General features: G+C 34.5%; 1 protein-coding gene across 1 annotated transcript in view; it reads right to left on the bottom strand.

Annotated features, from left to right (window-relative positions):
- The window catches only part of Ets65A (DNA-binding protein D-ETS-3), a 283056-nt gene that overhangs the window by 256007 nt on the left and 2680 nt on the right, over positions 1-24369 (bottom strand). The window contains exons 2-3 of the mRNA XM_072526992.1: positions 9344-9557; positions 6644-6779 (exon numbers count right to left, since the gene is read on the bottom strand). Of these exons, the coding sequence (XP_072383093.1) occupies positions 6644-6779; positions 9344-9557 (350 nt within the window). The remainder of the gene's footprint in view (positions 1-6643; positions 6780-9343; positions 9558-24369) is intronic.

Below are 24369 nucleotides of genomic sequence, written 5' to 3'. Positions count from 1 at the left end.
AAGAGGCCCATGTCATAATGTTACCAAAGCCCGGAAAAGACAGCACATTCCCGCAAAATTACAGGCCAATAAGCTTACTACCTGCAATCAGTAAGATTGTAGAGAGAATCATACTCAGCAGATTACAAGCGGAAACAGATAGACTAGAAATAATACCTGAAGCCCAATTCGGCTTCAGATCAGAACACTCCAGTGAGCTACAAGTGCTCAGACTAACAGAGTACATAGCAGCTGGATTCAACGATAAACAATACACAGGAGCAGCCTTCCTTGACGTAAGCAAAGCATTCGACAGAGTCTGGCATAAAGGACTAATATACAAAATGAGAAGATACGGGTACAGTGGAGCAATGACAAGGCTGATCTCGTCGTACTTGAGCAACCGACGTTTCAGAGTCCGGATAGGACAAGTCCTATCCGAACTCGGGAACCCGGAGGCTGGAGTGCCACAGGGAGCGGTACTGTCACCCCTACTGTACTCAATATACACAGCAGACATACCTAGAACACCAGGTACACTATTAAGCCTATATGCCGACGACACAGCGATAGCGGCCAAACATAGAAACATAGACACTGCGGTGAATAACCTCCAAACAGCACTAGACGACATAGAAGAATGGAGTTTATAATGGAAAATAGCAATAAACTCCGATAAGACACAGGCTGTACTTTTCAAAAAGCGGCATCAGCAACCAGAAGAACAGGTAACTGTGCAAGACAATCCCATTGAGTGGAAAAGCGAAGCCAAATACCTCGGAGTAATTATGGATAAAGGACTAACATTCAACAAACACGTAGAAGCCACAGTACAAAAGGCAAACATGGCAAGAGCTTCTGTAAGAGGACTAACAGGGAGGAAAAGTAAACTCAGACTAAAAACTAAGATAAGACTAATAAACAGCATAATACTGCCCATACTGACATATGCATCCCTCGCCTGGGGACATGTATGCAAAACATCAAAAAAGAAAATACAAGCGGCTCACAACAACAGCCTTAGAGAAGCAGTCAACGTACCAAGATACGTTGCAGAAAGATTTCTCTTCAGAGAATTGCAACAAATCAGAGTGACAGACACGATGAAAGAAAAAGCCAGGACAAAGTTTGCAGATATAGAGAACCACCCCAACTACATACTTAGAGAGATGATGAGGTATGACGCTTTCCACAGATGGAAGCACAAAAGACCAAAACAACAAATAGTAGAATAAAATAAAAAAGTACTAGAGAGAAAATAATACCAGAGAGAAAAAATAAAATACTAGAGAGAAAACAAAAACACCAGAGAGAAAACACCTCAAAAATAACAACAACGCACACAGAAGACAGTTCGTAGCTCCAAACACCAAAGACTATCGCAAAGCACAGAGTGGGCCCAGTTGCCTATAGACGATAAAGTCTATATTGTTATATTGTTTATATATATATATATATATATATATTTTCAATGTTATAGTATGGACTTTACACTAATTCTGATTTTTTGTTTCAGGGCCACCTACAAAAAAAAAATCATAAAAAACACAAAAAAAAACCGGCTTCGGCCACCAAAAAAATTATAAAAATACTAACAAAAACCGGCGTAAGCCACCAAAAAAATTAACAAAAACCCCAAAACCCGGGCACGTAGGGCCCAACCCCTTGAGCACCAAGTCGCCGAACTGAGCCTAGGCCCAGAGCGGAGACTTGAGGCCCAAGTAAGCAATTTTAGTTCGCGGATAAGCCACATCATGATAACAGGATCATAGCGACAATTCGCTGTCCTGAGTTTTGCAATCGGTTAGGAAACCATGTTGGGGTTCTATTACCCAGGACCTCCACATGAAGAGCATTTGGCTGATAGTTGTGCCCCTATCGCGCATCAGAGTGCTATAGGGGGGAAAGGGATGGTCTAGAGCATTGGAGCGCGGTGGGGTGACTCCTGTATATACTCGAGTTAACACACCTCGCTCCAATGAATTGTTACACCCGAACGTAATTCTTAGGGGTGAACATGTCTCATAGGCTGGGTTTAATCAAATTGCTTGCTTGCTTGTCGTAAGACGCCCTCTCAGTGATCTCCCAGTCTGACCGATGTAACATGAGTCACACTCAGCACAAGGTATATGATATATTACATTCACTTGTTCCAGAAGGGACAGAGGTGTTTTAGTTTTAGAGAACAAATTCCTGACAGTCTTAGCATTCTTAATAGCAATTTTAACAGGTACGTTATTATGTTTGTACAGTTTAACGAGTTTCTCAGTAACTTGAGGAAAATAAGGTAAAGATGAGTAATGGGTAGTTGGATTCCCAAGTACAGTATTAGGCAGAACAGTGTTATTAATTGAATTATTTGATATCATTCTAAGTTGGTCACCATTGGGTATATCATTTAAAGAAGAACCATAGCTTTGAGCGAAAAGGTATTTATTAATAAGGGAGGATGGATAGGAATTCTCAACCAGAATATTTTTAAGTAATTGAAAGGATTCCCTTCGATTAATCGGATGTATCAGTCTATTTAGCCTGCAGCTTAAAGCTTTAATAAGGTTTAATTTGTATTTAAAGGGATGACAAGAATGGTAGTTGAGAAACCTATTAGAGGCCATTGGTTTCCTGTACCAACTTGTAGTAAGGGTGTTATCTCCCATTCTAATGACACGCATGTCTAAGAAGGGAATACTATTTGTGTTGGAGTCCTCAAGTTCAACAGTGAACTGTAAATGAGGATCAAACTCATTGAATCAAGACAAGGTGGCCTGAATCTTGTCTGGAGGTAAGGCCTTTGTAAGCTTTTTCATATTTTTTACATCACTGACTGCTACATGTCTTTGTAAGGTAACACACTTTGGTTATAACTTCTCTATGGATGTTTGGTTTCATATTGTTCTTTTTAGATGAACTGATGATGCTTTCTGAGCAGAAAGCGAAACGTCTTCAATAAATAGATGAAGTAGCCATCGTCTTTGTCTTTTATTTCTCCACTTTGACCGATAAACCCACCACTCTTCGAGTGTACCTTAGTTTATATATATATATATATATATATATATATATATATATATATATATATATATATATATATATATATATATATATAATATATACATATATAATATATACATATATAAGTACTATATATATATTAATTTAGTGCAGAATGGGTCATCTAGTGGGTATAGCTCAGCAAGCCCACAAGTCACTGTAAGTTTTTACCTTTTTTTATGTATCCTGCAACTGCAGAATTTTCTTAAAAATTTTATGGACTTAGTGTTAGTGCAGTGTTTTTTTAATGGGGGTATCTTCCCGTAATTTTTCGCATATTTTGATCACAATATTTTTTGTATACAACTAAATTTTATATGTAGATTGTAAAATCGAAAATTGTAAATATCATGATATAATAAAAGTTTTAAATTTGTATTTTTATTTTTAATAATGTATAATATTAAAATTATTTTTAAATATTTTCCATGTCATCGGGGGAAATTAATATTTAACATTATATAAAGACATAGGAAACTATCAAATTGTAACGGACATTTTTCTTGTAAGATATAACTTAGTATGTCCAGTTAAATCTACGTTTCAGCTTCTTTTCTCTTGGACCACTTATGAATAATTGCTAACAGGTTTGCTGAACGAACATACAAGGTAGGTGCCATTGTTTTTTGATATTTTGCTACATACGTATTTTGGTTTTTAAGATTTTTTTTTGTGTCTCGAAGAAAAGGCAAAGCCTTATTCCATTTATGTGGTTCAATTTTTGGTCCATTCTCTTTCAGTTAGTAGGGTACATTTTCACTATTCTTTCTGAATTTAGTATCTCCTAGTCCTAATTAGCGATCTGTAGATTCACGTCCCAAAACTCTCTGTTGTGTCCTTCAAAATACCTGAGTGCCGGTTGCAAAGTGAACGTACTTAAACCTGAAATTCTTCATTTAACTGACAGTTCCAATACGAAACTTCTCCTTGGATTAATTTTTATATTACCGACCATAATATCCAACTTATGAGCTTCTTTTCTTCACAACCAGGCCATTGTACGTTACAGTATGAAGAACACAGACTTATCGCTAGTATGAAAGAAAGCATTTTGAAAATATCTTGAATTTAGTAAAACTACCTGAAATATAATAAATATTTTGTTTGTGGATATTTTCTTCCCCTTCTTCTTCTTTTTATGTAGATATGACTCTGCATGTTTTTCAATGCGCCTCCAGTAAGTGGTCGTTTCATCGTTTTTAGGAAACCGTCTCTTGCCGTCTTTACTACTCTATTTGTTGTCATTCGGCTTATATGATTATTCCATTCTACTCTTCTAATTTCTTGCTCGGTCTTTGATGTTCTCCTCCTTGCATCTACCTCGTATATCTGTACTTCTAGCTCTGTCCCGTAGTGTTTTATCATAATTTTTTTAAGTGTTAAATCTCTGCTATTTCTAATATTATTTTTGTCCTCTCTGTGTCAGGTCTTGTTTCTGCCGCGTATATCATTATTGGTCTGATGACTGTTTTGTAAATTCTGCCTTTCATTTATCTCCAAATATTTTTGTTTCTTTATATTGTTTTATTCAGGCAACCGGCGCGGCGGCTCTGTTTACTCTATTTACTTGATCTTCCACTTTCTTTTCGAGCTTTGCTTAGCTAGATAATGTGATGCCTAGTTCATTTCAACTCCATCACTTGTTCTATTATCTGACATTTCAGCTCCAATCTACATGTTAGTAAATTTATTGTTATAACCATGCATTTTGTCTTTTTTGGTAAAATTAACATGTTAAATTTTCTGGCCGTTATATTAAAATGGTGCAGCATACGTTGTAAATCATCTTCACTTTGAGAGAGAAGTATTGCGTGGTCTGCATAGAAGATTATTTTAAGTTGTTTTTCGCCCATTTAGTATCCTTTTTTAGTTCTTACTTTTTTTAATATTTCATCCATAATTAGGTTGAACAATAGAGCACTCAGGGAATCTCCATGTCATATCCAATTGCCAGCAATAGGGTCAGTTAGTTATTCTTTTGCTAGTTCTTCTTGTTGAGGATATTTTGAAATATATATTTTGTAGTAACTTGAGAATTAGTAGCAACGTTTAAGTTTTTATCTTACGATACGGAACCTAGTATAAGTAGAAATAAAAAGATGGTGTTTTTTAATTTTAATAATGTTAGTTGGATCCTAGTCCTATCCTAGTCCTATCATCAGGAAATTGTTACAAATATACTAATAACTATTTCCTTTTTGGTATTGCCAAATAAAACCTAACAGAAAAATTTGGATGTTTTATTCCTTTTTAAGCTCGTTGTTGAAATATTGCCACAAGAAATTAATTCTTAAGAAGGTGTAAAGTGTACTGAACTTATCTTTGTTTTTAAAATTATTTTCAATGACATAAAATTGTAAATTTAAAAATATCTTAACCTTTTCAAAATCCTAATTAATATTAAATCAATATATTTTTGTAAAGATTTATATTCAAATCAAGATAACGGCATTTGTAAAATAGTCCAAAGTGGTTTACCCGTAATTACTAAATACAACCTTTAATATTCAAAAATATGGAACACCATAATTCCTGCATAGGAAGGACCTAATTGAAGAACTGATTGAGACTAGTAGTCCCCAATTTATTAGATTAACAGGAAAGTAAATATCGAAATAAACTTTTAAAAGAAAACTAATAAATAAATATAATTTTTTGGTGTTAAAATTATGGTGTTACTTTATTTTTTATCTTTCAAGTAACACCACGCATGAACTGCAGTCTATGGATAAAGCAGTCTTCAAAAGTTATGAGTCCTTTTGGGATCAGCAGGTTTTAAATTTCTTGATAACTCAACCTGGGAAAAATTTAACCAAAATGCGATTTGGTGAAATATTTAGTAAAGTTTGGTTAAAAGCGATGACACCAGCTAACATCATCTCTGGGTTCAAATAAACTTTTAAAAGAAAACTAATAAATAAATATAATTTTTTCATGAAAGTCAGTTCAAATAACAAACGTCAATTTAAAAAAGTAAATATTCTTGAAACAACTCAAGAAAGTAACAAAGAAGCTGCTAGCTAGACATCGATCTTAAAACAATTCTATATGCGTAAGAAATAACCCATAAAAAAATTCTTATGAAAAATGACAACTACAACGAATTTAATTTCCAGACTAAAGCTTAGTTCGAATTTTCAGTTACATAATTTTTTGACATTCACGTGCACCAATATCACTTTTGATTTTTTAATTTTAGATGTGTTTGATATATAGTTCAATGAGTTTTGTTATGTTGTAACGAAAATTCAATGTTGCCAGTGGTTAAAAACGAAATTTTCCTCACCTTATTTGGTCGTAACCACAGGTACGAATTGGGGTCTTAAACATTCGAAGGCTTTTGTACATAAACCTTCGAAGAAGAGATCCAAATGAATAAATCTGATAGATATGAATAAGAATGATCTACGAATTATCAAATGTCTCCAATCTATTTTTAAATTGTGACTTAACTGTATTTTTAACATGAAAAATTATTATTTGTACAGGATAAATCTATAATGCAATAATATTTTTCCATTACATTTTTAATAAGTTATATACTATATCGTATACACATATAACTATAAATACTAGTTTTACTACAACATTTAGAGCAAAATAAACGACTTACCACTTCTTTTAATATCAATTTCGTTATTGTCTCTTAGTCTACTAGAACTATCTTGAATATTGTCTTGCGATCTTCCTGTGGACACATTATACAAGTCACTGAAAGCACTACCGTTACCGAAAAAACTACTTCGGTCCTAAAACAAAAATAATACCGTTTAGTATATATTTCAAAAGTTAATAAATGATGTTGCAAAACTTAAAAAATCCACAGAAAAATGGTAGCAAATTTTCAGGATCGCGACGAATTTTCGCTCTTTATCTGGAGTCTTTATTAGGATGATTCGGGGTCTCAGTTTTCCGAGTCCGCTGATTTATTTAATACACTTACTGTCACTATAGTAGTGTCATATCTAGTGTATAATGTTGTACACAAAAACTGACCCTGTTCTCTTGTTCTCAAGCATGGCCCCTTTACTACAGCTTAAAGAGTTTATTCAAGAGTAAAATGAATTTCGTAGCAACCATTTTAAGACTGCTTAATAATGATATAAAAAAGATTTTCCTTAGATAAGTACAAAGTGTTTAAGAGATCATTAGAATATAAGTCATAAAAGTCCAAAAAGTTCTCTGATTGGAAAATCTACTTGAAAACTTCATTTTTAATCAAATGATGAGTTTTTTTCAGATGTAAGTCCATTTCTAAATAAGTAAATAGAAATAAAAGACAAGACTTACTGATAATCAGTTTAGTAGTACCTTGGGCGACCCATTTATAGCACTACAATTCTTTGCTCATCGTCAGATCACTGATAAGGTTACTTAACCAATAACGGTACAAGGCATGTGGTCCATGGTAAGCATACTCTAACGGTATTATTATATAAGCTTATTTAAACCGAGACACTACTCGTATTTATGGAGAATATACTTTTTCGCACATTTATGGAGGAAATATTTCTTGAGGAGATGTTGATGATATAAATATAAATTTTTTATTATTTTAATAGGGCCGTCCTATGTACTTAGCCTACAAAAGAAAAACGACAATTTTGGAAAAGTGGCGATTGATTTGTGTCTTTGAAACAACTTTTGCACTTTGAAATAGTGTCTCCTTTTAGGTCGATACACTTAATCCAGTGATGCTCCAACTTCTTTAACCCGTCTAAAAAATACGTTTTCTCGAGATCTGCAAAGTAGGCTTCCGTGGAGGCAATGACCTCTTCATTCGACTTAAGTTTCTACCCGGCGGGTGCCTTTTCAAGTTTGAAAATAAAAAGAAGTCACATGGCGCCAAATTGGAGAATACGGTGGATGGGGTAAAAGTTCGTAGCTCAATTCAACCGATTTCGCTATAACGTTGGCAGAGGTATGAGCCGGTGCGTTGTCATGGTGGAAGAGCACTTTTTTCTTAGCCAAATAGAGTGGTTTTTTCAGCAATTCGGCGTCAAATCGGCCCAATAATTCGGCGTAGTAGAGCTCTGTGGTCGTTTTGTCCTTCTTCAGGTAGTCGATGTTGATTAACCCTTGTGAATCCCAGAAAATAATGGTAATCAACTTTTTGGCCGATAGGGCAGTCTTGGCCTTCGTTCGAGAACGTACGCCGGGTGTCGTTCACTGTTTCGACTGTTTCTTGGTCTCTGGTGTGTACAAATGGATCCAAATTTCGTCGAAAGTTACAAAGCGACGTAGAAACTCCTTCAGATTTTGCTCTGAAGTGGTCTCGCGGTTGCGCTTGTTGTCCAGAGTGAGCAAACGCGGCACCCTTTACGCCGACAGCTTTCTCATGCCAAAAGTTTCATGCAGAATATGATATACGCAGTGTTTTAAGATGTCTACTGGTGCATCTAAAGTTGACGGTCTGCCAATATGAAATCGTGGATTTTTGTCACGTTATCCTCCGTGGTAGCTATTTTCGGGACGCCGAGGCATGGTTCATCAGAAACCGACGTGCGATTCCATTGAAACTCAACAAAAAACAATTTTTGACAGTTGCCATCTAAGGAGAAGAGTCACAATAGGCAGCATTCAAGCGCTCCTTAATTTCGCTGCGCGATTTGCCTTCCAAAAACAAAAATCGAATCACCGAATGATATTGCTCTTTTTCCATTTTTCTAAAATTTGTGAACAAGCCCGCTATCACACGCAGTCAAAACAAAACTACGAGTCCGATTCTGCCAAAATTTCAAAATATCAGACAATATATTACACGATAGTAGATTTTTTTTAAGTAGAAATTATTTATTGAAAGCTCTGTTCAATTCTGGTTACTTAATTTATGGTAGTGTGAGTTCGTTCAGATTATAAAACTAAAAAAAAAACTAAAAAACACAAAGACACGAGTCAAGAGGAACGAGGACAACTAACATAGTCAAAAATAACTGGTATTTGGATTAGCTTCTTCCAAAATTATCCCCTGTATGATAAATTGATATATTGATGATTTATTATCTTTAGATAGTAGATAATAAAAGCCTTCTTTTCTTTCTTCATTTGCCTTACTGTGCTCGTTCTAAGCTAGTTCTCACTTTAATGTTTTTATATACATCCAGATTTAAAAGGTTATTTTTTACATATTTTTCTTTACAGATCAGGAAGGGAGAACCGAAAAAATTTAAGTATAAAGAAGTAAAATTTAAACAGAAGTGATCTACGAATGTAATCATTTTCCATTAATCGAAAATAATATAAAAAAGAAGCAAGCTCACAACTTAATTTCTTAATTAATATACATTCATCCTAAACACAGCAAATAATTTACCTGAAGAGCAGCCTTGGCTTTCTCTACACTCTGCTTTAGTTGTTCGAAGGTACTTGGATTGCAGAACCTGTAGGCTGGCCAGTCTGAAGCAGTCGAAAAATCTTCAGTTTTAATGCCCAAGGGGCATGTGGCTGACGCGCTTCTTTTTAACTCCAAAGCTCCTTGATACGAACACGAACTTTCGTACATCTTTCGACGAAGCGGACACTTCTTCCTAAAATAAAATTAAACTTGTTGAATAAATAATATGGGAGTATAGCAATTTCGAAAATTTAAAGTTTGATTTAAATTTAAAATTTGATGTATCATTTATTTGATATTTTGCATACTTTTTCGTATTGCATCCTCCATCCTACGGCTCTACAGCCCAATTCGATCCCTAGCCTCCTTCAGCAAATCTCTACGATTCGTCATAACATTCGTTACGATCTGTAGGCATTCTCCTCCACAATCGACTGCCAAGGAAATTTCTTGTGTACTCATCCACACCATCCCCCCATCGTTTTCTTGGTCTTTTAGTAGGTCTCTTCCTTTGCATTCTTGTTTTCTTTCATCCAAAATACATGGTCTGTCAATTAAAGACGCTGTAGGCGGACATATTGAAATAAAAGTGATTATTTTCCGTTCCCCCCCTCGTATCTTTTGAACGGTTATTGTTATAATAGTTAAATTTTGAGAAAGGTAATAAACAGACGTAGGCTTCTCAACTAGTCGTAACAGGTGACGTAATAGTGATAGATGACGTTACAGCGCCACTGTGACAGATAATTTTAAATGGGACCTTATGGCAAGTGATACCTCGTTTGAAAGGTATTGAAAATACCTATTCAGTCATAATAACTTTGTTTGAGTTTAAGCTCATTTTAATGAATAAATTAAATAAATACTAAAATTGTAGCTTCTCATTTAATTAATAAATATTTAACAACCAATTCTTATAGAATGTTGACAAAATGTGCTCCATCTACAACAATTCGTTGTTTCAAAATGTCAATATTGTCGTGTGCTGTAGCGTAAACTATAGATTTCAAGTATCCCCACAGAAAAAAATCTAATGGTGTGAGGTCCGATGACCGAGCTGGTCATTCTATCGTACCTCGTCGTCCATTCCATCTACCCCGATATTTCTCATCTAGGTAACGTCTTACTGCACCATAATGGTGTGCAGGTGCACCATCTTGTTGAAACGTTATTTCCAAGTTGCCGAATTCATCTGGATTATCCTCCAGAATTTAAAGTATTAACTATTCAATTACATTTTGTAATATCTCCAGATACACTTCACCGGTTAAGTAAGTATTGAGAAAAACAGGCCCAACTATGTGGTTTCCCAAAATACCTGCCCAAACATTTATTTTTTTTGGAAATTGAGTATGTGTTTCACGAAAAACGTGAGGATTTGTGTCACTCGAATACCTCACATTATGTGTGTTAACATTTCCATTGAGAAAAAGTACTTTCGTCACTAAAACAAATTGTTTTTATGTATGTTGGTTAATTTTATTGGACATATTTTCACATAATTCTAATCTTCGGTCGGAGTCTCATCATCTGAAAGATGGTGCACAATTTTTAATTTGTATGGATAAAATTTGTTTTTAGCCAACACTCGGTGTACTGTCTTTTGACTAATTCCATAGATAGATGCAACTTGGGCTGTAGAAGAAGTAGGGTTTACTACCATTTCTGAAATTATGTCAATTTGTTTGTCATCACTAATTGTTGGTCGACCAGATCGTTTGACATCTTGAACACTACCTGTTTGTTTAAACTTTCAAAGAAGCTTCCTCAAATAAGCTCTCGATGTAGGGCGATCGGGGTACCTCTCATTAAAAAGACGTTCCGCTGCATGGAAATTATTTCCACATTCACCAATTATTAACACAGCTGCTACTTTATCGGCTACAGTACGTACCATTCTGCCTTTGTAAAAATTTAAACGTCTCGTTAAACAATAATTAAACCAAATATTAACTAAGAAAAACTAACCTAAGTAAATTGACTAAACTAAGTAGAAACAGAAATTAGATTTTGAGCTATAAAGGCTTTTGTAAACTAAAAACAACTAGAGAATTGACAAACGTCAACTTTTTGACATATAACCAAAGGCGGACGTTAGAATTTTTATTAATTAAATGCCAAACTAGAATTTTCGTATTTATTTTATTTATTTGTCAAAATTGTCTTAAATCCAAACAAAATTATGATTGAATAGGTATACAAATAATTGTAGTTTCGCATTTAATTAATAAATATTCTAACGTTCGCCTCTGGTTAATTGTCAAAAAAACGTAAAAACAATTAGAAAATTGAAAAACGTCAACTTTTTGACAAGTAACCAGAGGCGGAGATTTTAATATTTATTAATTAAATGCAAAACTACAATTTTAGTATTTATTTAATTTATTCATCAAAATGAGCTTAAACTCAAATAAAATTAAAATGGTTAAATAGGTATTTACAATACCTATCAAACGAGGTATCACTTGCCATAAGGTCCTACATATATATTACATATATATTACATATTCGTCACCTGTTGTTCTCATTTATTTGTGCTTGTATTTGTCTCAGTATCTTTCTTTCAAAGATATCCATGTGGTGTACAGATTTTTGTGTCAATACAAAAGTTTTACATCCATAGCTCACTATCGGTCGGATTATGATCTTGTAGAACCATATCGTGGTTCTTTAATGTAAGTCTCGTAATGTCTGGTTCATAGCAAAGTAAGCAGTATTGGCTAGGATGGTTCTTTTACTAAGCTATGCATTGTCAATGTTGTACTCCGTGATGTTGACTCCTAGATAAAACTATCTACTTTTTTTAAGTTGTCAAATGTCAGGTTAGGTCGTGTTGCTCTCTCCGATTAACTTTTTACTAAGATTTTAGTCTTTTTTGTGTTTATTGACAAACCTATTTTTAGCATATGATTTAAGTACCGTATACGTATTCTCGCCTGCTGCTTTTCTTCTGGTCAATTTATTTAAAACATCTGCAGGTGCTGCCAGTTGAACTGATTTATTAATAAGTATGTTGTTTCTGCCTTCTGATATTTTTCTAACTTCGTATTCTAGTGCTAAGGTACTAGCCTATCACCCTGTTTTAATCTTTGTGTTAATTAAAATGTGTCTGTCATATCATTTTGTATCTGTATCTGAGCCACTGTGTCCGTAATCGTCATTCGGATGAGCCTAATTAGTTTGGGCGGTATTGTAAATTCACTTAATATTTTGTATAAATGTACCCTGTTTATAGTCATATGTTTGTTTAAACTCGACGAAAATATGATAGATATCGATGTTATGTTCCCAGGCTTTGCTTGAAACCTGCCTAAATTAGTTGGTCGATGGTTGATCTTCGTTGCCTAAATTGTGCCGGATATTCTCCGATGATCTTTAAGTATTTAATCAAAGGTATATTTTCATCGTGCTACTGCTATAAATAGTTAATTTTTAAGTTTTACCTCAAGCTACTGACGTTGGATCTCTCCTGTACTTAGTAGACACTTTTTTCCTGTGATATATGTTATACACACGGTATAACATTATTGGTGCCGGTTGGAATATTCTACTTGTTATATTTTACGTGTATTAAGTATATACTACATACTACGACTTTACAATAATCAGGCAAACTACAGTGCTCACTAAGTTTACTACTTACAACTATTCTTGCGAAAACATTAACATAATTGATGTGTTTTGGAACAAATTATTTATGATTTTTTTAATTAAACTTGTATCACATTAAAATATATTTATATTATAAATATATTTTTAAAAAATGTGAGACGAAATCAAATCAAATATAGTCAGTTATTTTATATGATGCCAAAGCATGGAGCTTGAAAATATCTACTAATAACTGCTTAGAGGATTTGAAATATGGTTGTATAGACGAATAATAAAAATACTTTAGACTGCTAAACAGACAAATAAAGCAGTTCTCAACAAAGCAGAAGCTACTCATCAAGTGATTAATAGCGTGAAATTTAGTAAAATATCGTAAAAATTTAGTAGCATATCTTGGACATATATTGTGGGGAAAACAGTATACCTACTATTCTTTGACTAATTATGATGAGAAAGAGAATGGACTTTGATGCGGAGAGTCGAATAATTGTTCGCAATAGCTTAAGACGAAGGAAATCTTACCGTGTTAATAGCCAACGTCAAGAGGAATTAATAAGGCACATTAAGAAGAAAAGATCAAATTAAATAAAAAGGAAAATGATAGAACGCTTAATTTCAAACCAGAACTACATTTCACCATAAGTTTTAATTTTAAGTCGTACCAATATCAATTCCCTTTACCAACATGTCCTAACGAAGAGTCTTTCCTAGGTCTTCTTTGGTTTTCTTCCCCTTTTACGTTCAGGAACTAGTGCATCAGCAGATCAGCGAATCAGGATTTGTCTTTCCTCTTTCTTTTTAACTACCGAACATCCAGTTTCCTAATATATAGTTGTTCTTATTACAGTTTTATAGAATTCTCCTTTCAGTTTTATTACAATCTTTCTGTTGTACAAATACCACTCACGTCCTTCCACTTCATCCATCTCGCCCTAACTTTACTGTATGCATCTCCATATTTCTCCATTACTCTGTAGTACCAATTCTAGGTAGTTAAAACTATATAATTACGATATGCGCCAAAATAAACAGTATGAAAATTTAGACGGCTGTTAAGATGCGCCAGCAGTAGGTATTTATTTGATTGGGCTTATTTTTCATTACCTGTCATATTAACAGTGCTCTATTATTAAAACCTTCGTTAAAATGGTTCTTACAACTGGGCAGAAAGTATTTAGTATACAGCATTTCTTTCGCGCACACGAAAATCAACAAGGTACAAAGACAAGTTTCAAAGAAATGACTAAAAAATATCGGCATGTGTTCAACAAAGCAGCCTCCTAGTAAAAGGGTAATTTTAGCAATTCTTGAGAATTTTGTAACACTGGTAATATATTCTGTCAGAGCAAAGGCTACTCCGGTCGTCTAAAAAATAGTTCTTACCCACAATAATCAAGGACGCGTTCCCGCTCAGATCTTACAGTCTCCAAAACGAAGCTCCCAACTGCAGCAACCATATATAATAAACCGATGGATGGATCGATTTTCTGGATATAAACGGCTGTATTAATACAAGATCAATACAAATATGCGCATATGCAGATGATGTTGCCATAATAATCCGCAACAAAAGGGTATTAAGCGAAAAAGAACTGAAACGAGAAGCTGCTACGTTTGGTCTATATATAAATGAAAACAAAACAAAATATATGGAGTGCACAAAATCGAATCAACATGAGAATCTGAAGATAGACAACCATACCTACAAATATGCCTCCACTTTTCCCTACGTAGGCTCAATAATAAATGACAACAACATTAGTCAATAAATACAAGCACGGATTCTTAGCGGTAATAAGTGCTTTTATGAATACAAAGACTTAATGAATAGTAAGTTACTGAATCGTGAGTCTAAGCTTAGAATCTACAAAACAGTAATTAGACCAGTGGTCACATATTGATGTGAAACGTGGACCCTCTCAACCACTGATGAAAATCAACTGAGAATATTTGAGCGTAAAATACTAAGGAAGATATTTGAACCAACCCAATGCAGCGATAGTTCGTGGAGAATTAAAATAAACCACGAGCTGGATGAGCTAATGCAGAACGCAGATATTGTTAGATTTGTAACAATGCAATTTGCAAAAAAGAATGCCACATAATCGAGCTGTAAAAGTAGTCCAGAGATGGAAGCCCCAAGTAAACAGAACAAGAGGAAGGCCCCATAAAAGATGGATAGACGACGTAGAGAGGGATCTTAAAACCATGAACATCAGGCAGTGGCGAGGGAAAGTATCCGACAGGGCAGAATGGAAGAACATTGTTAAGCAGGCCAAGACTCACAAAGGGTTGTAGGGTCATTATAAGCATAAGAAGAAGGATAGATCATTTTAGGAAAACATGTAATATAATGAAGGAAGAAATCTTGAAAAAAAATGTGGTAAACAAAACAAATGGAACAGATGAGATTAAAAAGAATCACCAACGAGTCTTGAGGTTAGAGAAGCAGTTAAAACTAGCCAGAAACAAATCACATGGAATAGATGTACTCCCACTGTATATAGATTGCGGCTAAGATACTTTAATGGCATACAATAACTTATAAAATTAGTACGTAGAAATAGATCGCCTTCTAGTAATTTTAATATTGGAATATTATGCACCGTACACAAGAAAGGAGATATCTTCGAATTATGTTACTACTAATCTGGTGCTAAATCGAAATATTGCTGTTGATAGAAGGGATATTGTGTAGACTATATCGTATAAGTACCTAGGACTTGAAATTCGGTTGGGCAGAGATAACCAGACATGTGAGCTCCCACGTATAGGATTAGCCTGTGCAACATTTGGTAAATTAAACTATGTATTTAAATCGGATCTACCTCTATACCTCAAAAGGAAAATCTTTGACCAATGTGTGTTACTTGTACTCACTTATGGAGCGGAAACATTAACACTCACAAAAAAGATAGTTTATAAGATTCGCGTGATTCAGATGGCTATGGAGCGCCAGATGTTGGGTGTTTCTCTTAGAAACCGAATCCCAAACGAAAAAATACGTCGTAGAACAAAAACAATAGAAAAAATCGCGTCGTTAAAATAGAATTGGGCAAGACACGTCGCCAGATTATCAGATAAACGTTAGACAAAACGTATTTTAGAGATGAGACCACGGCAAGAAGCAATACGGAGCAGAGGATGCCCACCAACTAGATAGACAGAGCGCCTGAAGCATGTTAGCAATAGCTGGATGCAAGCCGTACAAGACAGGGACAGATGGAAAAAACTGAGGGAGACCTATGTCCAGCAGTGGACGCATACAGGTTGATGATGACTACAGAGAAATATCGATTTGATTTAATATTGGTGAAGCCATAATTATCAAATCTTTACCCTTAAATTTTAGACTAAAATTTAAAAAAACATTGGAGTATGGCATACATGCTCACTATATATTTATAAACTGTAAGGCAATCTACAAACAAAATAGCACAAACAGTAAAAACCTTAATAGAAAAGTCGCTAGAATATAACAGACCACTGGTACTTATCTTCGTAGACTTTCACAAAGCCTTCGACACTGTGGAATTAGACAGAATTATAACTGCTCTGAACAATAGTAGAATAGATTACCGGCTCACAAAGCTAGTACAAACATACCAAAACGCCACAATGCATGTAAAACTACATATCAAGAGAGGTGTGAGACAGGGCGACACTCTCTCACCTAAATTATTTATAACGGTCCTCGAATAAGCCTTTAAAATACTAAAGTGGGAAAATAGAGGAATAAAAATAGATGGAAAAATGCTCGATCATCTGCGTTTTGCCGACGACATAGTACTAATTACTGAAGATGTGGGGTGAAGCACAACAAATGGTACAAGAATTAGAAAACGTATCTTCATACATCAACGTATAATCATCCAAAATCAAGTGGTAGAATTGACAGAAAAGTACATATATCTTGGTCATGAAATCAGAATAGGCAAGGACAACCAGACCTGCGAATTTCAACGACGAATAACACTTGCATGGGCGGCGTATGGTTCACTAAGAGACATCTTTAAGAGCAACATCCCGATAGCTATGAAACGGAAGACATTTGACCAATGCGTTCTTCCTATTATGACATACGGAGCAGAAACTCTCACGCTCACAAAAACAATAGCACTAAAAATGCGAGTGGCACAAAGGCGCATGGAAAGATCAATTCTCGGCGTGACAAAAAAAGACAAAATAAGGAATCAAGACTTAAGGAAAAAAACAGGTATCAGTGATGTCGTCGAACGTATAGCCAAGCTGAAATGGAATTGGGTAGGTCACATAGCGAGACTGAAAGACACAAGATGGACCAGAAAATTAATTGACTGGCGCCCACGAGAAGACAAACGCAGCAGGGGACGATCACCAACACGCTGGATGGACGACATTAGACGAATATCCAAGAAATGGCAACAAGAAGCACACAACCGTGAAGAGTGGCGAAAAATGGGAGAGACTATGCCCAGCAGTGGACAGAAGAGGTTGCATGATGAAGGCAATCTACATCCTAAATCTCTGTAAACCAAGAAGAGATTTTTAGGACAATATCACATCAGTTTAGGACAATATCACATCACATCAGTTGGTAATATTTACAAAACTGAAAGAGTACAGAATACGGGTCCAGAGATGAACTGCAACATTCGCATGGTGAACAGGTGCTGTTTTGAGCTCAATCCACTTTGAAAAATATAAAACATATAAATGTGTAACCTACAAAGTTATATAAAAAAGGGGTACAGTAGGCGGTACTGTAGACTAACGCGAAGCTTCATACTATGTTTTCTGTATTTTTAAAATTTAAATAATATTTTTAAAATTGAATAAAGTGATTATTATATTTATTTATTATTTAATTTTAAACAAATTATATAAGTACCTCATATTAAAATAATTCAAAAAGTTATTGTGTTTGCCCTACCACCACCTGCTAACGTATCAACAAAGTTTCGCTGTATATTTCGTCTCCATTGTTGCCAAGCATATGTTGTTTATTTCTGACAGATCCGTCAAAGTCAGACTAAATATTAAATTAATAATAAAATATAAATAATTTGTTATTAAATTTAATTATTATACAGGGTGGTCCTTAAGTAATTGTACAAAAAGAAACAGTAGATTCTACACTTTAAAATATTACGATTTAAGCTAAATTGCTTTAATAAAATGTTGATATTAAGAAAGATACAGGGTGTTAAAGTGCAAATTAAAAATTTTATTTTGGGCTATAACTTTCATGTTTGTAAACATTTATGCATAAAAATTTACAACTGGGTACTTTTAAATATGAGAAATTATAATTTGATGCACACTTTGATGTGGCGGATAGAGCCACATATGTGGCATAAATTTGCACTTAACTTTTTTGCTCTTTGAGTAAACTGTATTTGTGATACAAAATATTAAAGATACATTATTTCAACAAAAAAAAGGTATACCTGTTAATAACTTTTAAACTCAATAGTTTTCGAGATAATCGCATTTTACAAATCAGCTGCATATTTCTGAGTTAAGGCAATTACCCCAGGCAACGAAGGAAAAATAGACAAAAACATTAATAAATCTAAATTTTGGTATAAAATACCAATAACTAAAGTTAATAGTTAACGAAATATTAAATAAAATAAATATATCAGCAGGATAATTAATAATAGGATATGACAAAAAACAGAATAATAGGATTTTACATCAAACATTTTATATTTTATGTTAAATTAAAGTCGTAATCAAAACATTTTGTTTACAAACCAAATTAAGAAATAGTTAAACTAAATTACTAAACTTTTTGTTAAAGTAAGTGTTCGATATGTCTACCATTTTCATTAATTCATTTGTCAATATATTCCATAAAAATCATCTCATATTAAATAGCATCATTGGTTCTAAAGAAACTGTTACAGTATTTATTTCTTCCCATATTTGGTTGCAAATGTTTATGGCATTCTTATAGACACGTTGTTTTAATACGACCCATACACCAAAATCAAGCGGATTAAATTCTGCGCTACGTGGTGGCTATAATGTATAATGGACGAATCTATATCCAAATCTTATAGTATATTATGTCGCAAAGGTTAAATAATGTATTAAACTGTGATGTATCTCATTCATTGGTTACTTATATACACTCATATAAGCTTACGAGTAACAATAATTACATATCGAACAAATGGACTATTATGATAATGATGATAATATTATGAACTAACGAACTAATATTATGCTGAACTAAATTGCCTGTTTGTTTACTATATTTATAACAATATCGGTTATTAGGCCAACGATGATGTTTTTGTAAAAATGCTGAGTCTTTAAGGTAAGATTTGTAGCAAAAGTATTATGAAACAAGACACGTGTGTTATTTCATACCTGTGATTTAGTTTCCATTTGTATTATTTTGGGTTTTTTTATAAATTAAATAATTATATCAATATATCACTACATTGCCAAGGAATATGACTGCCACGTCCAATCCAACGTTCAGAAAAGGTATATTTAACTATGTTCTCAACGCCTTCTCTCTAGAATGTGGTGGTGTACCATCTTACATAAACCATATATTTTGGTTTTTGATTTAGAATATTCTACTTGTTATATTTTACGTGTATTAAGTACATACTACATACTACGACTTTACAATAATCAGGCAAACTACAGTGCTCACTAAGTTTACTACTCACAACTATTCTTGCGAAAACATTAACATAATTGATGTGTTTTGGAACAAATTATTTATGATTTTTTTATTTAAACTTGTATCACATTAAAATATATTTATATTATAAATATATTTTTAAAAATGTGAGACGAAATCAAATCAAATATAGTCAGTTGTTTTATATGATGCCAAAGCATGGAGATTGAAAATATCTACTATTAACTGCTTAGAGGATTTGAAATATGGTTGTATAGACGAATAATAAAAATGCTTTGGACTGCTAAACAGACAAATAAAGCAGTTCTCAACAAAGCAGAAGTTACTCATCAACTGATTGATAGCGACAAATTTAGTAAAATATCGTAAAAATTTAGTAACATATCTTGGACATATAATGTGGGGAAAACAGTATACCTACTATTCTTTGACTAATTATGATGAGAAAGAGAATGGACTTTGATGCGGAGAGTCGAATAATTGTTTGGAATAGCTTAAGACGGAGGAAATCTTACCGTGTTAATAGCCAACGTCAAGAGGAATTAATAAGGCACATTAAGAAGAAAAGATCAAATTAAGTAAAAAGGAAAATGATAGAACGCTTAATTTCAAACCAGAACTACATTTCACCATAAGTTTTAATTTTAAGTCGTACCAATATCAATTCCCTTTACCAACATGTCCTACCGAAGAGTCTTTCCTAGGTCTTCTTTGGTTTTCTTCTCCTTCTACGTTCAGGAACTAGTGCATCAGCAGATCAGCGAATCAGGATTTGTCTTTCCTCTTTCTTTTTAACTACCGAACATCCAGTTTCCTAATATATAGTTGTTCTTATTACAGTTTTATAGAATTTTCCTTTCAGTTTCATTACAATCTTTCTGTTGTACAAATACCACTCACGTCCTTCCACTTCATCCATCCCGCCCTAACTTTACTGTATGCATCTCCATATTTCTCCATTACTCTGTAGTACCAATTCTAGGTAGTTAAAACTATATAATTACGATATTCGCCAAAATAAACAGTACCAAAATTTAGACGGCTGTTAAGATGCGCCAGCAGTACGTATTTATTTGATTGGGCTTATTTTTTATTACCTGTCATATTAATAGTGCTCTATTATTAAAACCTTCGTTAAAATGGTTCTTACAACTGGGCAGAAAGTATTTAGTATACAGTATTTCTTTCGCGCACACGAAAATCAACAAGGTACAAAGACAAGTTTCAAAGAAATGACTAAAAAATATCGGCATGTGTTCAACAAAGCAGCCTCCTAGTAAAAAGGTAATTTTAGCAATTCTTGAGAATTTTGTAACACTGGTAATATATTCTGTCAGAGCAAAGGCTACTCCGGTCGTCTAAAAAATAGTTCTTACCCACAATAATCAAGGACGCGTTCCCGCTCAGATCTTACAGTCTCCAAAACGAAGCTCCCAACTGCAGCAACCATATATAATAAACCGATGGATGGATCGATTTTCTGGATATAAACGGCTGTATTAATACAAGATAAATACAAATATGCGCATATGCAGATGATGTTGCCATAATAATCCGCAACAAAAGGGTATTAAGCGAAAAAGTTATAGAACTGAAACGAGAAGCTGCTACGTTTGGTCTATATATAAATGAAAGCAAAACAAAATATATGGAGTGCACAAAATTGAATCAACATGAGAATCTGAAGATAGACAACCATACCTACAAATATGCCTCCACTTTTCCCTACGTAGGCTCAATAATAAATGACAACAACAACATCAGTCAAGAAATACAAGCACGGATTCTTAGCGGTAATAAGTGCTTTTATGAATACAAATACTTAATGAATAGTAAGTTACTGAATGGTGAGTCTAAGCTTAGAATCTACAAAACAGTAATTAGACCAGTGGTCACATATGGATGTGAAACGTGGACCCTCTCAACCACTGATGAAAATCAACTGAGAATATTTGAGCGCAAAATACTAAGGAAGATATTTGGACCAACCTAATGCAGCGATAGTTCGTGGAGAATTAAAATAAATCACGAGCTGGATGAGCTAATGCAGAGCGCAGATATTGTTAGATTTGTAACAATGCAATTTGCAAAAAAGAATGCCAGATAATCGAGCTGTAAAAGTAGTCCAGAGATGGAAGCCCCAAGTAAACAGAACAAGAGGAAGGCCCCATAAAAGATGGATAGACGACGTAGAGAGGGATCTTAAAACCATGAACATCAGGCAGTGGCGAGGGAAAGTATCCGACAGGGCAGAATGGAAGAACATTGTTAAGCAGGCCAAGACTCACAAAGGGTTGTAGCGCTATTAGAAGAAGAAGAAGAAAGATAGATCGTGTTAGGAAAACATGTAATATAATGAAGAAAGAAATCTTGAAAAAAAAATGCGGTAAACAAAACAAATGGAACAGATGAGATTAAAAAAGAATCACCAACGAGTCTTGAGGTTAAAGAAGCAGTTAAAACTAGCCAGAAACAAATCACATGGAATAGATGTACTCCCACTGTAAATAGATTGCGGCTAAGATACGTTAGTGGCATCCAATAACTTATAAAATTAGTACGTAGAAATAGATCGCTTTCTAGTAATTTTAATATTGGAATATTATGCACCGTACACAAGAAAGCAGATATCTTCGAATTATGTTACGAATATATAGGTGCTAAATCGAAATATTGCTGTTGATAGAAGGGATATTGTGTAGACTACATCGTATAAGTACCTAGGACTTGAAATTCGGTTGGGCAGAGATAACCAGACGTGTGAGCTCCCACGTTTCATAGGATTAGTATGGGCAGCATTTGGTAAATTCACCTATGTATTTAAATCGGATCTACCTATATACCTCAAAAGGAAAATCTTTGATCAATGTGTGTTACTTGTACTCACTTATGGAGCGGAAACATTAACACTCACAAAAAAGATAGTTTATAAGATTCACGTGACTCAGATGGCTATGGAGCGCCAGATGTTGGGTGTTTCTCTAAGAAACCGAATCCCAAACGAAAACATACGTCGTAGAACAAAAACAACACAAAAAAATCGCGTCGCTAAAATAGAATTGGGCAGGACACGTCGCCAGATTATCAGATAACCGATGGACAAAACGTATTTTAGAGAGGAGACCACGGCAAGAAGCAATACGGAGCAGAGGGTGCCCACCAACTAGATAGACAGAGCGCCTGAAGCGGGTTAGCAATAGCTGGATGCAAGCCGTACAAGACAGAGACAGATGGAAAGAGCTGAGGGAGACCTATGTCCAGCAGTGGACGCATACAGGTTGATGATGACTACAGAGAAATATCGATTTGATTTAATATTGGTGAAGCCATAATTATCAAATCTTTACCCTTAAATTTTAGACTAAAATTAAAAAAAAAACATTGGAGTATGGCATACATGCTCACTATATATTTATAAACTGTAAGGCAATCTACAAACAGTAAAAACCTTAATAGAAAAGTCGCTAGAATATAACAGACCACTGGTACTTATCTTCGTAGACTTTCACAAAGCCTTCGACACTGTGGAATTAGACAGAATTATAACTGCTCTGAACAATAGTAGAATAGATTACTGGCTCACAAAGCTAGTACAAACATTATACCAAAACGCCACAATGTGTGTAAAACTAAATATCAAGAGAGGTGTGAGACAGGGCGACACTCTCTCACCTAAATTATTTATAACGGTCCTCGAATAAGCCTTTAAAATACTAAAGTGGAAAAATAGAGGAATAAAAATAGATGGAGAAATGCTCGATCATCTGCGTTTTGCCGACGACATAGTATTTATTACCGAAGATCTGGGTGAAGCAAAACAAATGGTACAAGAATTAGAAAACGTATCTTCAACAATAGGTCTAAAAATGAACATCAGTAAGACCAAATTTATGACAAATTTATTTCCCAGCGAAGACCTAATCATCCAAAATCAAGTGGTAGAATTGACAGAAAAGTACATATATCTTGGTTATGAAATCAGAATAGGCAAGGACAACCAGACCTGCGAATTTCAACGACGAATAACACTTGCATCGGCGGCGTATGGTTCACTAAGAGACATCTTTAAGAGCAACATCCCGATAGCTATGAAACGGAAGACATTTGACCAATGCGTTCTTCCTATTATGACATACGGAGCAGAAACTCTCACGGTAACAAAAACAACAGCACTAAAAATGCGAGTGGCACAAAGACGCATGGAAAGATCAATTCTCGGTGTGACAAAAAAAGACAAAATAAGGAATCAAGAGTTAAGGAAAAGAACAGGTATCAGTGATGTCGTCGAACATATAGGCAAGCTGAAATGGAATTGGGTAGGTCACATAGCGAGACTGAAAGACACAAGATGAACCAGAAAATTAATTGACTGGCGCCCACGAGAAGACAAACGCAGCAGGGGACGACCACCAACACGCTGGATGGACGACATTAGACGAATATCCAAGAAATGGCAACAAGAAGCACACAACCGTGAAGAGTGGCGAAAAATGGGAGAGACTATGCCCAGCAGTGGACAGAAGAGGTTACATGATGAAGGCAATCTACATCCTAAATCTCTGTAAACCAAGAAGAGATTTTTAGGACAATATCACATCAGTTTAGGACAATATCACATCACATCAGTTGGTAATATTTACAAAATTGAAAGAGTACAGAATACGGGTCCAGAGATGATCTGCAACATTCGCATGGTGAACAGGTGCTGTTTTGAGCTCAATCCACTTTGAAAAATATAAAACATATA

This window comes from Diabrotica undecimpunctata, chromosome 3 (genome assembly GCF_040954645.1).
Source record: "Diabrotica undecimpunctata isolate CICGRU chromosome 3, icDiaUnde3, whole genome shotgun sequence".
NCBI classification, from domain to species: Eukaryota; Metazoa; Arthropoda; class Insecta; order Coleoptera; family Chrysomelidae; genus Diabrotica; species Diabrotica undecimpunctata.
This window is presented reverse-complemented; position numbering and strand designations above follow the sequence as displayed.